This window comes from Herpailurus yagouaroundi, unplaced genomic scaffold, assembly GCF_014898765.1.
Source record: "Herpailurus yagouaroundi ecotype Mexico unplaced genomic scaffold, PumYag 28, whole genome shotgun sequence".
Taxonomy (NCBI): Eukaryota; Metazoa; Chordata; class Mammalia; order Carnivora; family Felidae; genus Herpailurus; species Herpailurus yagouaroundi.
Genome location: NW_024412376.1, coordinates 24,432,288 through 24,445,989, shown reverse-complemented (window position 1 = coordinate 24,445,989; position 13,702 = coordinate 24,432,288). Strand labels below are relative to the sequence as shown.

The window sequence follows — 13,702 nt, the reverse complement described above, 5'->3', positions numbered from 1 at the left end:
TGGACGATTGCAGTAATCCAGGCAAGATATGATTGTGGCATAGACCAGGTGTAAGTTAAGAAGCTGAGGGAAGTGTTTGTATTCTGGATACATTTTGAAGACAGAGCCAACTGGATATACTGATGAACATAATGTGGGATCTTGAGAGAAAGAGTCAAAAATGGATCTAAAGTTTAAAACGTGAGCAACTGGAAGAATAAGATTATGGGGAACACAGAGATGAGCAGGTCAGAATTGAGTCTTAAATGTGTGGAGGTGAGATGCTAATTAGGCATCCAAGTGGTCATGTCAAATGGCAGCTGGACGCATGAGTTTAGAGTTCAGAGCAGAGTCTGGGCTGGAGATCCGATGTTCGAAGTCATCAGGTGGTACTTACAGAGGTGAGATTGGGTGAATCACTAGGGGGAATGATTGCAGATAAAGAAGAGAAGAGGTGTAAGAACTTGGTTCTGGGGTACTCCAGCATTCTGAAATCTTGAAGATGAGGAACCGTTAAGGTACTTGATACTGATTCAGTTGCTTTAAAATAAGCTGGAATGACGGGGCGCCTGGGTGGCGCAGTCGGTTAAGCGTCCGACTTCAGCCAGGTCACGATCTCGCGGTCCGGGAGTTCGAGCCCTGCGTCGGGCTCTGGGCGAATGGCTCAGAGCCTGGAGCCTGGAGCCTGTTTCCGATTCTGTGTCTCCCTCTCTCTCTGCCCCTCCCCCGTTCATGCTCTGTCTCTCTCTGTCCCAAAAATAAATAAAACGTTGAAAAAAAATAAAAAAAAAATGAAATAAGCTGGAATGAGGCCGCCAAGAATGGGAAAGCTGTAAGGGCATGTTGAAACAGAACTTGAAAGCAACTTGGAGGGTTTTTTTTTTTTTTTTCCATAGACCATGCTATGGGCATAATGGTATGTTAGGCATGGAGTAGTTCAAGAAAAGTCCATCATAAACACTGTAGTGATTAAACATTTTTATTCATTAGATGAAGCAATGTTTATGGCTGTCACAATAACAGAGTGAGAAGTAAGTAGTAATAAGGAGTCATCATCCTCATTTTTAACATGAGGAAACGGAGACCAGAGAAGGTGACTGAGTTGCTTGTAGTTTTACAGTTTATCGTAGCATATATTTTTTGTTACAAATATCAAGTTAATTTTCAATACCCTGCTGTCAAATATCTTGCTAAATTTCTACAAATGTATTTTATAAGTAGGAACCAATTAGAGGTCAGAATAAAGTAGAGAAAAATAATTGATGTTAAGAAAAATCACAGAAGAATGTTTAGAACATAAACAGTGACACGGTCTACGGGGACATAAGGAATCACGGAGTGGTGAAGAGCGCCCTGGACTGAGAATCAGGAAATTTGTGTACCAGTCCTGGCTGCTTAACTTTCTGAAAGCCTTGAAACCAGTGTCTCAGGGCTTGGTGTATTGCTGAAAGCACATCTATCATGTGGGAAGGTATTTGTAAACGCACTAAAAAAGTCTCAGAGGACACACGTACCAAGGAGTTACTTCTGGGGAGCAGGTTGGATTGGGAGGGGCAATTAAGGGACACTTACTTATCTCTTCAGTTCTGTTTGATTTGTTTATAATGAACATGTGTTACTTTCTTCAGTTTCATGAAAAATGAAGAACTCTAAGAAAAAGTTCATTTAAGCAATTTCTAGACATCAGCAGGAAAACATAGTTCATATCCATTTGATCTCCACATCTGCATTTCTCCTGTGAAATGAGGGAGTTTGAGTAGAGTCCCTAAAACTAATTCCAACTGTAGTACCTGTGATCCTATGGAAAGCCACACATTTAAAGATGTGGGGCCCTTTCCTCACTACTATATGAAAGGGAATCTTTGGACTAATGTATTCAAGAAAATTGGGTAACTGAAATGTATGGCACATTATAGTGCTGAACTTGTAATGTGGATTGGATAAGTAATTTCGTAAAATAATACATTATTTCCCATAACCATAATAACCACTTGAAATAGTTACTGTTGTTATCACCCATCCATCATTCAGTTTTACATATGAGGACATTGGGGCTTATCAAGATTAACTAACATGCTTAAGTTCACACAGCTAAGTGATGAAACCCAAGCCTGAGTTCTGAGCCTGAAATCTCAATCATTAAATACATCTCTCTCAGTCCTTTGGGGGGTACACCTTCCTTGATGTGGGGAAGCAGCGATTTATTTCAGTTTACAAAGTGGGAAAACCAGAGTTTGCTTCATTTTGTCAGATGCCTTGTTTTTGAACTCACTCTCTTATTCCTTTTCTTTTATTTCTTTAAATGTTTTTATTTATTTTTGAGAGAGAAAGAGAAACAGAGAACTAGTGAGGGATGGGCAGAGAGAGAGGGAGACACAGAATCTGAAGCAGGCTCCAGGCTCTGAGTTCTCAGAACAGAGCCTGACACGGGGCTTGAACTCACAAATTGTGAGATCATAACCTGAGCCAAAGTCAGATGCTCAATCGACTGAACCACCCAGGCACCCTCCCTTATTCCTTTTCAAGTTAACTTCTTTTTTTTTTTAAATTTTTTTTTTAACATTTTTTATTTATTTTTGAGACAGAGAGAGACAGAGCATGAACGGGGGAGGGGCAGAGAGAGAGGGAGACACAGAATCAGAAACACGCTCCAGGCTCTGAGCCATCAGCCCAGAGCCCTACGCGGGGCTTGAACTCATGGACCGCAAGATCGTGACCTGAGCTGAAGTCGGACGCTCAACCGACTGAGCCACCCAGGCGCCCCAAGTTAACTTCTCATATTAACTAAATGAAGTGCTCACATCTCCTTCCTGTGCCTCTCATGTTATAAAACTACCCTCATATTCTTTAGTCTTAAATTGCATTGCCCAGATTTTAATGTTTCTGAAACACAAATCTTAGAACTTATGGGTCTGCTGAATGTGGCAATATTTCTTTTTTTTCTGTGGAAAAGTTAGAGTCAAAGATGTTCTTAAAAACGATAGATTTTCTGTTGGCAGCATTATCGCCTTCTTTAACAGTCTGGGGACCCATGCGTCCAATTTTCCTTGACTGTCTTACTGGTCCTAACAGGAAGATCGCCAGCTTGAGTCTCTGACGTCCATTTCTCCCTTAATTGTCAGACACGGAGCCCTTCCAGTTTGACTTACTCCTTTGCTGCCTTCTAATTCTCATTCCAGAACTTGATTTGGGTTGTCGATTGTTCTGCTTTCCTACCCTCTTTCTGTCAGCCATGTGAACAGCTCTCAAGCCCGTCAAAGTATCAGAATGACTTGAAGAAATTTTTGGAATGACAGATCCTGAGGTACAGATCAGAAGCGTAAAATCTGTTCCTTCAGTTGGAACCTGGAAATGTATATTGAAAAATGTGTCTTGCTTCATGCATTGCCAGTCTAGGAATTTCTGCCCATTGTGATACCTTTACCTGGAGCAAGTGCCTGTGTAGATGTTCTCCTGGCTCAGTGGTCTGCATTCTCTACCTGCTGTGGGAAGTTAGACGATGAGTTCTCACTCTGTCATGGCACTTTGATTAGAAACTTTATTACTGCAAACTGTTATGAGCAGATACTCTAATCTCCAGAAAAATGTGCCTTTTTTGTCCTTAGAGTTGTGTAAGCACATAGTAAATTACACTTAGAATTGTATTCCCAATAGAGGTGCTCATTTTACATGTAATGAAAAGAAAAATTTGGGGGTTGAGTTCCTTGATCTTTTTCCTTCTTTAATCAAATATAAATTACTTTATGCATTGGGGTTTACAAGGAAATATTTTTTTTAAAAATATCATCACCGGGGCGCCTGGGTGGCGCAGTCGGTTAAGCGTCCGACTTCAGCCAGGTCACGATCTCGCGGTCCGTGAGTTCGAGCCCCGCGTCAGGCTCTGAGCTGATGGCTCAGAGCCTGGAGCCTGTTTCCGATTCTGTGTCTCCCTCTCTCTCTGCCCCTCCCCCGTTCATGCTCTGTCTCTCTCTGTCCCAAAAATAAATAAACGTTAAAAAAAAAATTAAAAAAAATCATCACCATACCACATAAACTGTGAAGTAATTGCATGTTTATTCCAGTTTTTGAAATAAAGAGATTTCAGCCATTTTCTCAGTGAGCACTTTTCTTATTTGAATAACTAGTCCGTATCATTGATTTTTTAGTTACCTTCAGTACACTATGAGTTGATGATTAAAATACTCGATGCAAATGAAGTTTTGTATGTTACTTTAGTGACTATTTAATGAACGTCCACTCAATGCTAAGAGGGTTATTCAGTGCTCAAGACAAACAGAACACAGTTTACGTCTTTACATTCCTGACTATTGTCTATTTTTATTGTGTGAGAAGAGCCTTTTCAGAGTCAGCACCTCGTGTTATTTTTCTAAGGCAGCACATGCAGATTACTTTTTGAACTATGGCGTAATTACAGAGAACCGCTTAAAGCAAATGTATAATTTATTCACCTGAGAAATTCAGGGCAAAGCTGATCCTGCTTAGGTATGAAAGTGTAGTTGAAAAGATGTTAATACTGTGTTCCAAAACAGAATCCCATGTTATTGAGACTCTCCTCCTGCACCTTACCCGTAATTTGCAGTTGTGCAAAATAACAGCTGTCTCATAGTAGCCATTTAAACTGAGGTACTGTGTAAAACACTTGCATTTTAGTTTATAGTTATTTACAGCATACACTGGGGAAGTTCCAAGACTACAAGAAGTCAATGCAGTAAGTCTCCATAGTCCTCTCTCATCCCTCACCTTCCTTAGTGGCTAATAGCACCAATAAGGAATGATGTTTAAACTCTTCTCAGGAATTTTTTTTAAATATATTCATTTCCTTCATTTGAATAGTATTTTGTATTTAGTTTTTACTTTTTACCATTTGCAAAACGTCACGGTGTTTTTTTCCATTGCTATCCCAGAGAACAGGCTTTATTAAAAATGTTATATGTATGCAGGTTTGGAGAAGTCTTGAATCTACTTATGTTATTTTTCCCAGGTTACCTTTTGTAAATAAACATTTGTAATTTTTTGATTCTGCAAAATGCAACTTGTAGCGCCATTCAAACTCATCAAGTACTCTGACTTCAGGAAAGCTATGTGGAGGTCTGATGTTCAAGCCAGTTCAGAGTTCCCTGAGAACAGAGAGAGAGAGAGAAAGAGAGAGAGACTGAGTGATCCCTCAGCTGAGACAGAGGGATATACCAGGCTAAAACTTGGGCAATGCCAGTGCCCTTGTGAAGAACTGGGAATGGTCTGAGATGTTTGCAGTCCCTGCAGCAGGATCCTTGCAGGCTAACGGGATAGCCTGGTATCCTTTCATAGACATTGGCTGAAACTTTTGATTCAGAGACAAAGACGCTTAATACGTCTAGCACAGCAAACAGTATGAACTCCATGTTTGTGAGAGTTCTTGTGCCCCAGGTTCCTCAGGAATGCCGTGGAGTCAGCCAGGTGGACGGTACTAATTCAGAGGATTCCCCTCTCAACCGGGGATCCAGAGATTAGGGAACTCTTTTATAATGGACTGCAAACAAACCTGCCCAGACTTTGCCCTGGTGAGAGATGTTATACTACTCAGCAAACAAATCTGCCCTCTGCTCTGTCTGCATAGGTTCTTCTCTCTACAAAAATCCTTCAAAAGATGGCCTAGAACCCAGGACATCAATACTTCTGCTTACAAGTTGTGCTCACAAGAGACCCTTGGAGAATTGTCCTCCAATAGTCCTGAGCAATGAATATGCTCATGGTTTAAAGTACTCTTGGGGCGCCTGGGTGGCGCAGTCGGTTAAGCGTCCGACTTCAGCCAGGTCACGATCTCGCGGTCCGTGAGTTCGAGCCCCGCGTCAGGCTCTGGGCTGATGGCTCAGAGCCTGGAGCCTGTTTCCGATTCTGTGTCTCCCTCTCTCTCTGCCCTTCCTCCATTCATGCTCTGTCTCTCTCTGTCCCAAAAATAAATAAACGTTGAAAAAAAAATTAAAAAAAAATAAATAAAGTACTCTTACCAGATTTTTTTTGCCCATTCTACTAATTCTCCTTTACTTGAGTATGCCTTGGAGTGTATCTTTTTATATCCTCTTTACCAGAGGCAATTTGATGATTAATAGTTCAGCTAAAATATAAATATCTGAGCGTACAAAGAGGAGGGGGAACCGATCATCATACATCAGGCCCTCTTTCATACAAATGTACTATATGGCAGGCAATATTGTTCTTTTATGAGGTTCTGGGAAACATATTAAATAATAGTAGCCCAAACTGGAATTTCCTTTTAATGAAGATGGTCTAAGGGAAAAAAAAGGGGGGGGGGGGAGAAGAGAATAAGGAGCAACTCTTCAGACAGGATTCCATAACTACTGAGAACAGAGCAAGTCTCTTTCTACAGTTAAATCTTGTGGCTGGGACTGAATGTTTAAGATAATTGAGTGATCTGATGAACTACAGGTTTGTATCTTTCTTTGCCAGGTACTTAATTGTTCTCAGGAAGATGGCTCTTTTGAAGTGAATTTTGTGTTAACTGCTCATATTATTGACATTCTTAATGCTGAGGATTATTTAGTCACCCCTCCTTCAATATTACCAGCTGGAAAACTGAGGCCCAGGAAGTCTGGTAGAGTGGCCTGAAGTTACACAAGAAAGGCAGAGCTGAACTAACATCTCATGTGTCCCCTGTAGGGCATTTGTTTACTCAAAAGATATACATTATGTCAAAGTCAAAATGTAAGAGACAGAGACACAGAGACACAGAGACACAGAGACACAGACACACACACACACACACACACACAGAGAGAGAGAGAGAGAGAGAGAGAGAGAGAGAGAGACAGAGACTGATCTCAGCAGGAATTATAATCCTGATGTGGAGAAAACTCCCCTTGTCACTGTAAATACCGACCCAAATTGGTACTGTATTTGGGAACTGGCCAGAATGTTTGAAGGTGCATTTCAGTTTACGACTAGAGCTTGGCCCTAATGTGGGAAAATATTAATTGCCATTCAAAATCACTTTAAAAAGATGAATATCTGAGACACAAATACGGGATCGCCTTAAGCACAATAAACAAACAAACTAATTATAATTTACCAGTGAAACTTCCAAGTGTTGAGAAATTGGCCTTGTTTTCATGTATGGTGAAAGGCAGAGAATGTCAAAGTGGTTTAACTGTTTTCATCTGTGCTAAGAGGCTATGGCTGTGTTGAGCTGGAAGGGGGTCTCACAGAGCATCTGCTGGGATGATTTCCTCCCCTTTGAGGGGCCCTGGGCTCTAAGAACTCTGAGGCAGTGCAGAGGGACCACTGAGGATGAAGATCTTCACTCTTACTTCTAATAGAGCTTCTCTATTTTTGCCACATCTTGGCTTCTGTGACTTAGAAAACAAACTCAGAAACTCAACAACATAGTATTTTATATCTTGAAAGGAGTTTGGGTCCATGCATTTATTAAAACTAAGTGAGTATGCACTTAAGATTTCTGTTTTATTATATGTGTGTTTTATGTAAAAAATTAAACAGTTACCGAACTCAATTATAGCATGCTGAAGTATTTAGGGGGAGATGTGTCGATACCTGTGATTTACTTGGAAGTGCACCAAAATAAGGTAGATTGTTGCTCGGATACATGATGAAACAAGGATAGTCACATATTAATGGTAAAATGTAGGGGGGAGGATTTATGGGTGCTCAGCCTATGATTCTTTCAACTTTGCTGGATGTTTGCTGTATGTTTGAAATTTTCCTTAATAAATTATTTAGGAAAAAAACTCACCAGTATACTCTGACCCTCTCATTTTTGTAAGGGAAGAAAGTGAGATTCAGGGAGAATAAGGTTATGTCATTGACAGAGCAGGAACTAGAACCAAAAGATCTTCAAAGAACTGGTTGTGCTGCTCGTTTTACATCCAGATTTGAGCATTTGCCCCAAGATTTCTTTACATAAATATCCGAAAAGTCATGAGTATTATCAAAGATGAAAAAAAGGCCTTTACAGGGTTATTGAAACTCCTACTTTTAGAAGGATTTCTTCGCCTCCCCCTCTCCTCCCCCACTCCCTCCTGTTTCTTCCCCTCCTCTTCCTCTTCCCCCTCCTCCTCCTCCTTTTTCTCCTTCTTCAATCTGTTTTTAATGCTGGTAGCATTGAGACAATTTTTGGGCTTCTTGTAGTGTTTAATACACTAGAACTGATTGTGAGCTTATATATTGTATGGTATTTCTGGGCCAACTTTCCATTCTGTTTTTCGTTTTATATAAATAAATGCATGTATTCTTTTGAAAGTATGGAAATGAAGTTAACATTTTAAGAAAAGGTCCATGAACTTTATATAGATTCTTCTAAAGCCTTTTCTGGGCAGAAAGTTGGTTTTGCCTCTGGTGTTTGACTGGTATAAGTCATGATGAAGGACCACCTAAAAATGACTTCTCCTTTATTCTTGTGCTCTGCTAGAACATTTAGAGGGTAAGAGTCTCTGGAGTCAAGCTTGCCTTAGGTTTAAATCCTAGTTATGACATTTCTAAATGTGAATACCTGGGGAAGTTACTCAGATTATCTGATCTTTCTTTCTTGGGTATAAAATGGAGGTACTAATAGTACCCTACAGATTGTAGTATTCCATGACATCAGCCGTCACAACTTTTATTAGTGGTAACCTTAGAATTTGCTAGTGAATGACTTATATATTTGCATTTTATATTTACATTTTGTTTCATTTATTTTACTCTTTATTTATAGCTGATATTTGCTTTCACAAGGGATTGTGCTTCTGAATATTTATAGGATTTGCTTCTTCCCTTGTCCTGTCAATAAAGCATACACACTCTAATTCTCCCAGTTGTTTGCACAAAGCCATGAGTCATCTATAAAGCACATTTTAGTTAAAATTAGGTTTATTTCATAACTGTTTGTCCTTTAAAAGATTTTTTTTTCTTTCTCAGGTTTTAGTATTGATTACCACTTTTCACTTTCCTCTTAGGTTTCCAAGATGTTAGAACTGTAGACTTGTACAAGTAAAAAATAAGAAATGTAGACTTCTAAAAGAGTGAGAAATTAAAATTTTAGTCATCAGTGTGACTTAAAAAAGTTGCAATATAAAGATGCTACTTTTTCATAGTAAGTGAATAAAAACTTACTTGTAGGCACAATTTGAGACTAATGAAAATGTTGGCTTAAAAGTTGGTGGATAGGTGTATTTTATCCACCCCAACTCAGTACGTGTGTGTGTGTGTGTGTGTGTGTGTGTGTGTATATGTATATATATGCATATATATTAATACATAATATATATACATAACAATACATGTATATATTAATATATATAAGATATAAACATGTATATAATAGTAAATCATTTTAAAGAGAAAAAAATCAGGCTTATATTTATATGGTTTAATAGTTGTGTAATGCTTTCTTTGTCTACCATTTGAAACCCCTTTTTTTTTTTTAAAAATGTATATTTTATAGTTTCCATGAGTGGCAAAATGAGCTATGGTACAGAATTATAAAATTTGGTGGGTGGGAGGAAACTTTGAGATCATCTGGAATTCTAGATTTGCCATTTTTAAGTTTTATTTCTGGAAGTCTAAAAAAATACTTATGTTTCATTATACTCTAATTACATCAAATTAGAATCTCTGTGAATGGGGACTGAATATAGGCCTACTCTTCAAAAGCTCCCTGGCGATCAGGGTCAGAATCATCCATCTGGTTGTGTGTGTGTGTGTGTGTGTGTGTGTGTGTGTGTGTGTGTGTTTTGTTTTTGCCAATATTTAGAAAGGAAATGTATGTGTATTAAACTAGTTTAGCTATGGGATATCTATTAAATTATTTTAAAGATGGGAGAGTAAACAAAACAAATACATTCTGTAATTAAAGCTCATTTAAATTATTTTACCTATTTTATGATATTCATATGATTTTGCTCTTACCTAAAAACAACAATATAATTCATTGACTTTCTGTATGTTTCAGAATTTTTTTAAATATGGAGGTGTAATATCATTCCATTAAAGCTCATTTCCAATGAATGGCAATATGGAAACGTGTTTATAACCCTTTTATGATATATTCTTTGGAGAAATGCAGTTCATTCTAGGTTTACATCACCATTTCTTGCTGTGGTGGGATAATGTTATAGTCTCAAATGGCATGTGGCCAATCATGGATGCAGTGTTAGTGCCTCTTGAAGGCCTTGTTTAAAACACTCACTCTGGGATACTACTGTGCTTCTTTACTTCCAGACTGACCACTGCTCTAAGCAGTGTTGGGGCAATGCCTGGGCTGCCCGAGCCCTTGAAGTTCAAGAAGAAGCACCTGGACTTCTCATGATAGGAGGTCAGAGTCAATGTAAGTGACTTCCTAATTTGGGGGGCTAAATCCCTTCAGTGATTTTAGGTCTGTATGAAGTCAGCCATAGAAATGATTATTTTCAGTGTGTGTTTTATGTCATCAAAATACACCCAAATATTGCCACTGACTTAAAATAAAACTTTAGAAGTATTTCTAAAGTAGTAAATTCTTATGCATCTCTGGTGAAAAGCATAGTTCGAAGATACAATTTTTTTTTTGTTTCATTAGGATTTCCCATTGATATTTTCAATTCCTCCAAAATATTACTTTGAGGAAATTGGAGTTACTGGAAAATATACATCAATTAAAGTTTAGAGAAAACTTAGAGAATCTAATTTAAAATTTTCCTGGACTTTAAAGGTGAGCATAAGTAGATTCATAAATGCCTAAGTGGGCAAAGCTACAAATTTATATTTTTGGAGATTGTTTTAATTCTGTTAGAGTTTGAGCATTGTTGAACATTGTTGCTCAGTACAGATTTATTTCCTTTCGAAGTTGTTACTTCATGAATTCCCAACCATGTAGGAATTCCCAAAGGTAATAGCTTAGTAAATTGTATCATAAAATACTTGGTATATGTACAAATGGATAACAAAAAATAGTAGAAATAATGTTCATTTGTGATAAATTACAGGGATTGAATTTTTCCTTTCGGGCAAAATAATGAAGTTACATTATGATGCATGTATTAAGATGGAATTTTCATTATGAACAAAGAGGAGAAAATATATACTTCGAGTTTTGTTCTCATCAAGTCCTGAGGATCTAAATATCTTTTCAAATAGTTTTTCTGCGTATAAGTTATAAAGTAATGGTATTTGAAGATGATGAGGAGATCATTTCTCTTGTACAGTTGAATTCTAGAGCTCTTACATAAAGTTATAATACTTCATTATATAGAAGGGAAAAGAAGGTTCTACAGTAAGTAAAGATTCAAATTAGTTTCTATTTTTCTGTATAATGGCTTGCATCTAACTCTGACAAACAAATTTGAACTTATACAAAATTAATGTTTTATATATTGCTACTTCTTTAATTGAATCCATCCTATATAACATATTAAAATAGTGGATACTGGAAAGAACACGATATATAAAGCAAAAAGCCCCAGATATATTTTAGGTGCCCGTTCCCCAGTTTACTAGAGTGTCATTTAAGTTCACTGAGTGCCTACCCTTCTAGATTGTGAGGATGAAATGAGATTACATATGTAAGATTACTTGGTTAACTATTACAGGCTGTAGAAGATTTGTTAATCTTTTGGGCGCAACACTTAGAACAAAACACTTCAGATCTGGGTATTTTATCCAGCAGCCTTAAATAAGATTTTCTTTTTTGTGTAACTTTTATTTTTAAAAAAAGAGCAAGAAACAAAGTGATTCAAATATACAGTAGGCTGGAATGCATGGAATAACAACATCAAAATACTTAGGAAAGCAGCTTAAGCTACCCTGGCATGTCCCGGATCAGACGGTCTTTACCAGCCCTCCTCCCTCTCCCTCCTCTGCCCTCTTTCTAGCTTCCCCCTCTCCTCTCTGTCTTTCTCCATTCTATTTTTCCCCCTCCCATACCTTCCAAGGATGATGGGACTTCCTGCTTGTCTCCTGACCTTAGGTTTTATACCCTGCAGGCCCTCTCCTTCATCGATATTATATTGCTTAGACATCCTGGCAGGTTTTGTATAAAGATTTTGACATCTTTCCCTTGATGTTTCGTAGTAAGACAGGGTGAAGCTCTAAGCTGCTGGACCAGAAAAAGGAGAGCAGCCTTTGGTCCCCAGTGAGTAATAAAACCACAGGTGGTGTTGACAGGTGTGTATAGTCACACTTCGGCTGAGATTCTTCTGTGGTTTGAAACTCCTTGGATGGATCTGTCCCTACCATTCATAATTCAAAGAAAAAAGTTTTTAAAACCACACCACATGTTTAGAATGAGAACTCGGGGGGCGCCTGGGTGGCGCAGTCGGTTAAGCGTCCGACTTCAGCCAGGTCACGATCTCGCGGTCCGGGAGTTCGAGCCCCGCGTCAGGCTCTGGGCTGATGGCTCAAAGCCTGGAGCCTGTTTCCGATTCTGTGTCTCCCTCTCTCTCTGCCCCTCGCCCGTTCATGCTCTGTCTCTCTCTGTCCCAAAAATAAATAAACGTTGAAAAAAAAATAAATAGAATGAGAACTCGGGGAAGAACAGAAACAGAAAAGTAATGCATTAAAAAGGAAAAGTAAGCAGAGTTTGAGAAGATGCACATAAAAATCTGAATCCCATAAACAGATAACAGTCAAAGTTGATTTTTTTTTTTTTTTTGATTTGAGATGGGAGGAAAGCTCTCAGATGAGAAAGACAAAGAGAACTCATTTTTACCAGGGTAGCTGTGCTTGTCAGAGCTGATCCCAGAACAGCTGACTGGGGCTCTGAGAAACTGTATGTACCAGTTGACCTGGGCCGAGAGCACTGAGAAGGGAGAAAAAAGCCAAAAATGAATGGGTAACAGGAGGTAAGAAACTTATTTATCTTGGCATTCATAATTTAAACATCTTAAATCAAGGGGAGTATCTGTTTTGAAACTCTTTAAACTTATTAGAATCAAATACTTGTGTGATTCTTTGTTACTGGTTGTTTGTTTTTGAAACCTGTAGTTGAATGAGTGGTTTAGAAAGCTGGATATTTGCATGAATATTGTTTACCACTCTGTAATTACCCTAAGGCAGAAAATCGGGGTTGCTTTTCCTCTGTTCCCTTTATTTCTTTGTTATAATCATCCTTTTCCTTCCCTGCCTATCTTCCCGTGTCTTTTCTTGTTCTCCTTCCTTGTTTTCTGTTCTCTGCCCCAAGATTTTAGAATGATTTCTATCGATGCACAAGCCCTAATTTGACCGTGGGACACCTCGGAAGTATTTTCCTCAAACGTACCCATCATAAGTAATATTATTTTAAAGGGGATTCATGTACCACGTTGAATTTTTATATTTTCTCTGTTGCATAAAGAGACTGATGTTGATAAAGACATAAAAGTTAAACAACAGGGAATTACTTCAATAATTTGTTAGCATTGATTTAGGATTTTTAGAACTTAATCTGTGTAAAAATTGGGATTTTGGAACGTGAACTTTAGACAGAGTCTGCCCTTTGAGGGTTATGATCTAGCAGTTAGCACAGAATTTGAAAGGGTTGTCCTCTGGTCATTGAGATTTTTTTTTTTTTCTTTTTTGGCCTGTTCTTCCACACTTGAGTGATTCTTGAGGCTCTGTAGTGTACCTGTCAGGTAGGGATTAGCTAGCGTGTACTTGTCTTTGGATAAATTACAAGAACGTGCCACCTCTGAGCAGAAGAATCCTAGTAATGAACTTTTCCTTTCAGATGTGGCTTGGCACTGAGGCTGGGCTGGGTTTGCGTCCCCTTTGTCACTCA

At 38.4% G+C, this 13,702-nt stretch overlaps 1 protein-coding gene across 2 annotated transcripts in view; it reads left to right on the top strand.

Annotated features, from left to right (window-relative positions):
• TLL1 (tolloid like 1) overlaps nt 1-13,702 on the top strand; it is a 216,892-nt gene that overhangs the window by 22,974 nt on the left and 180,216 nt on the right. Inside the window, exon 2 of one of the 2 annotated variants that reach the window (XM_040471053.1) lies at nt 10,192-10,297. The exons of the other annotated variant lie outside the window; for it this stretch is intronic. Within the exon in view, the coding sequence (XP_040326987.1) occupies nt 10,276-10,297 (22 nt within the window). The 5' untranslated portion in view covers nt 10,192-10,275. The remainder of the gene's footprint in view (nt 1-10,191; nt 10,298-13,702) is intronic. 2 annotated transcript variants of the gene reach the window in all.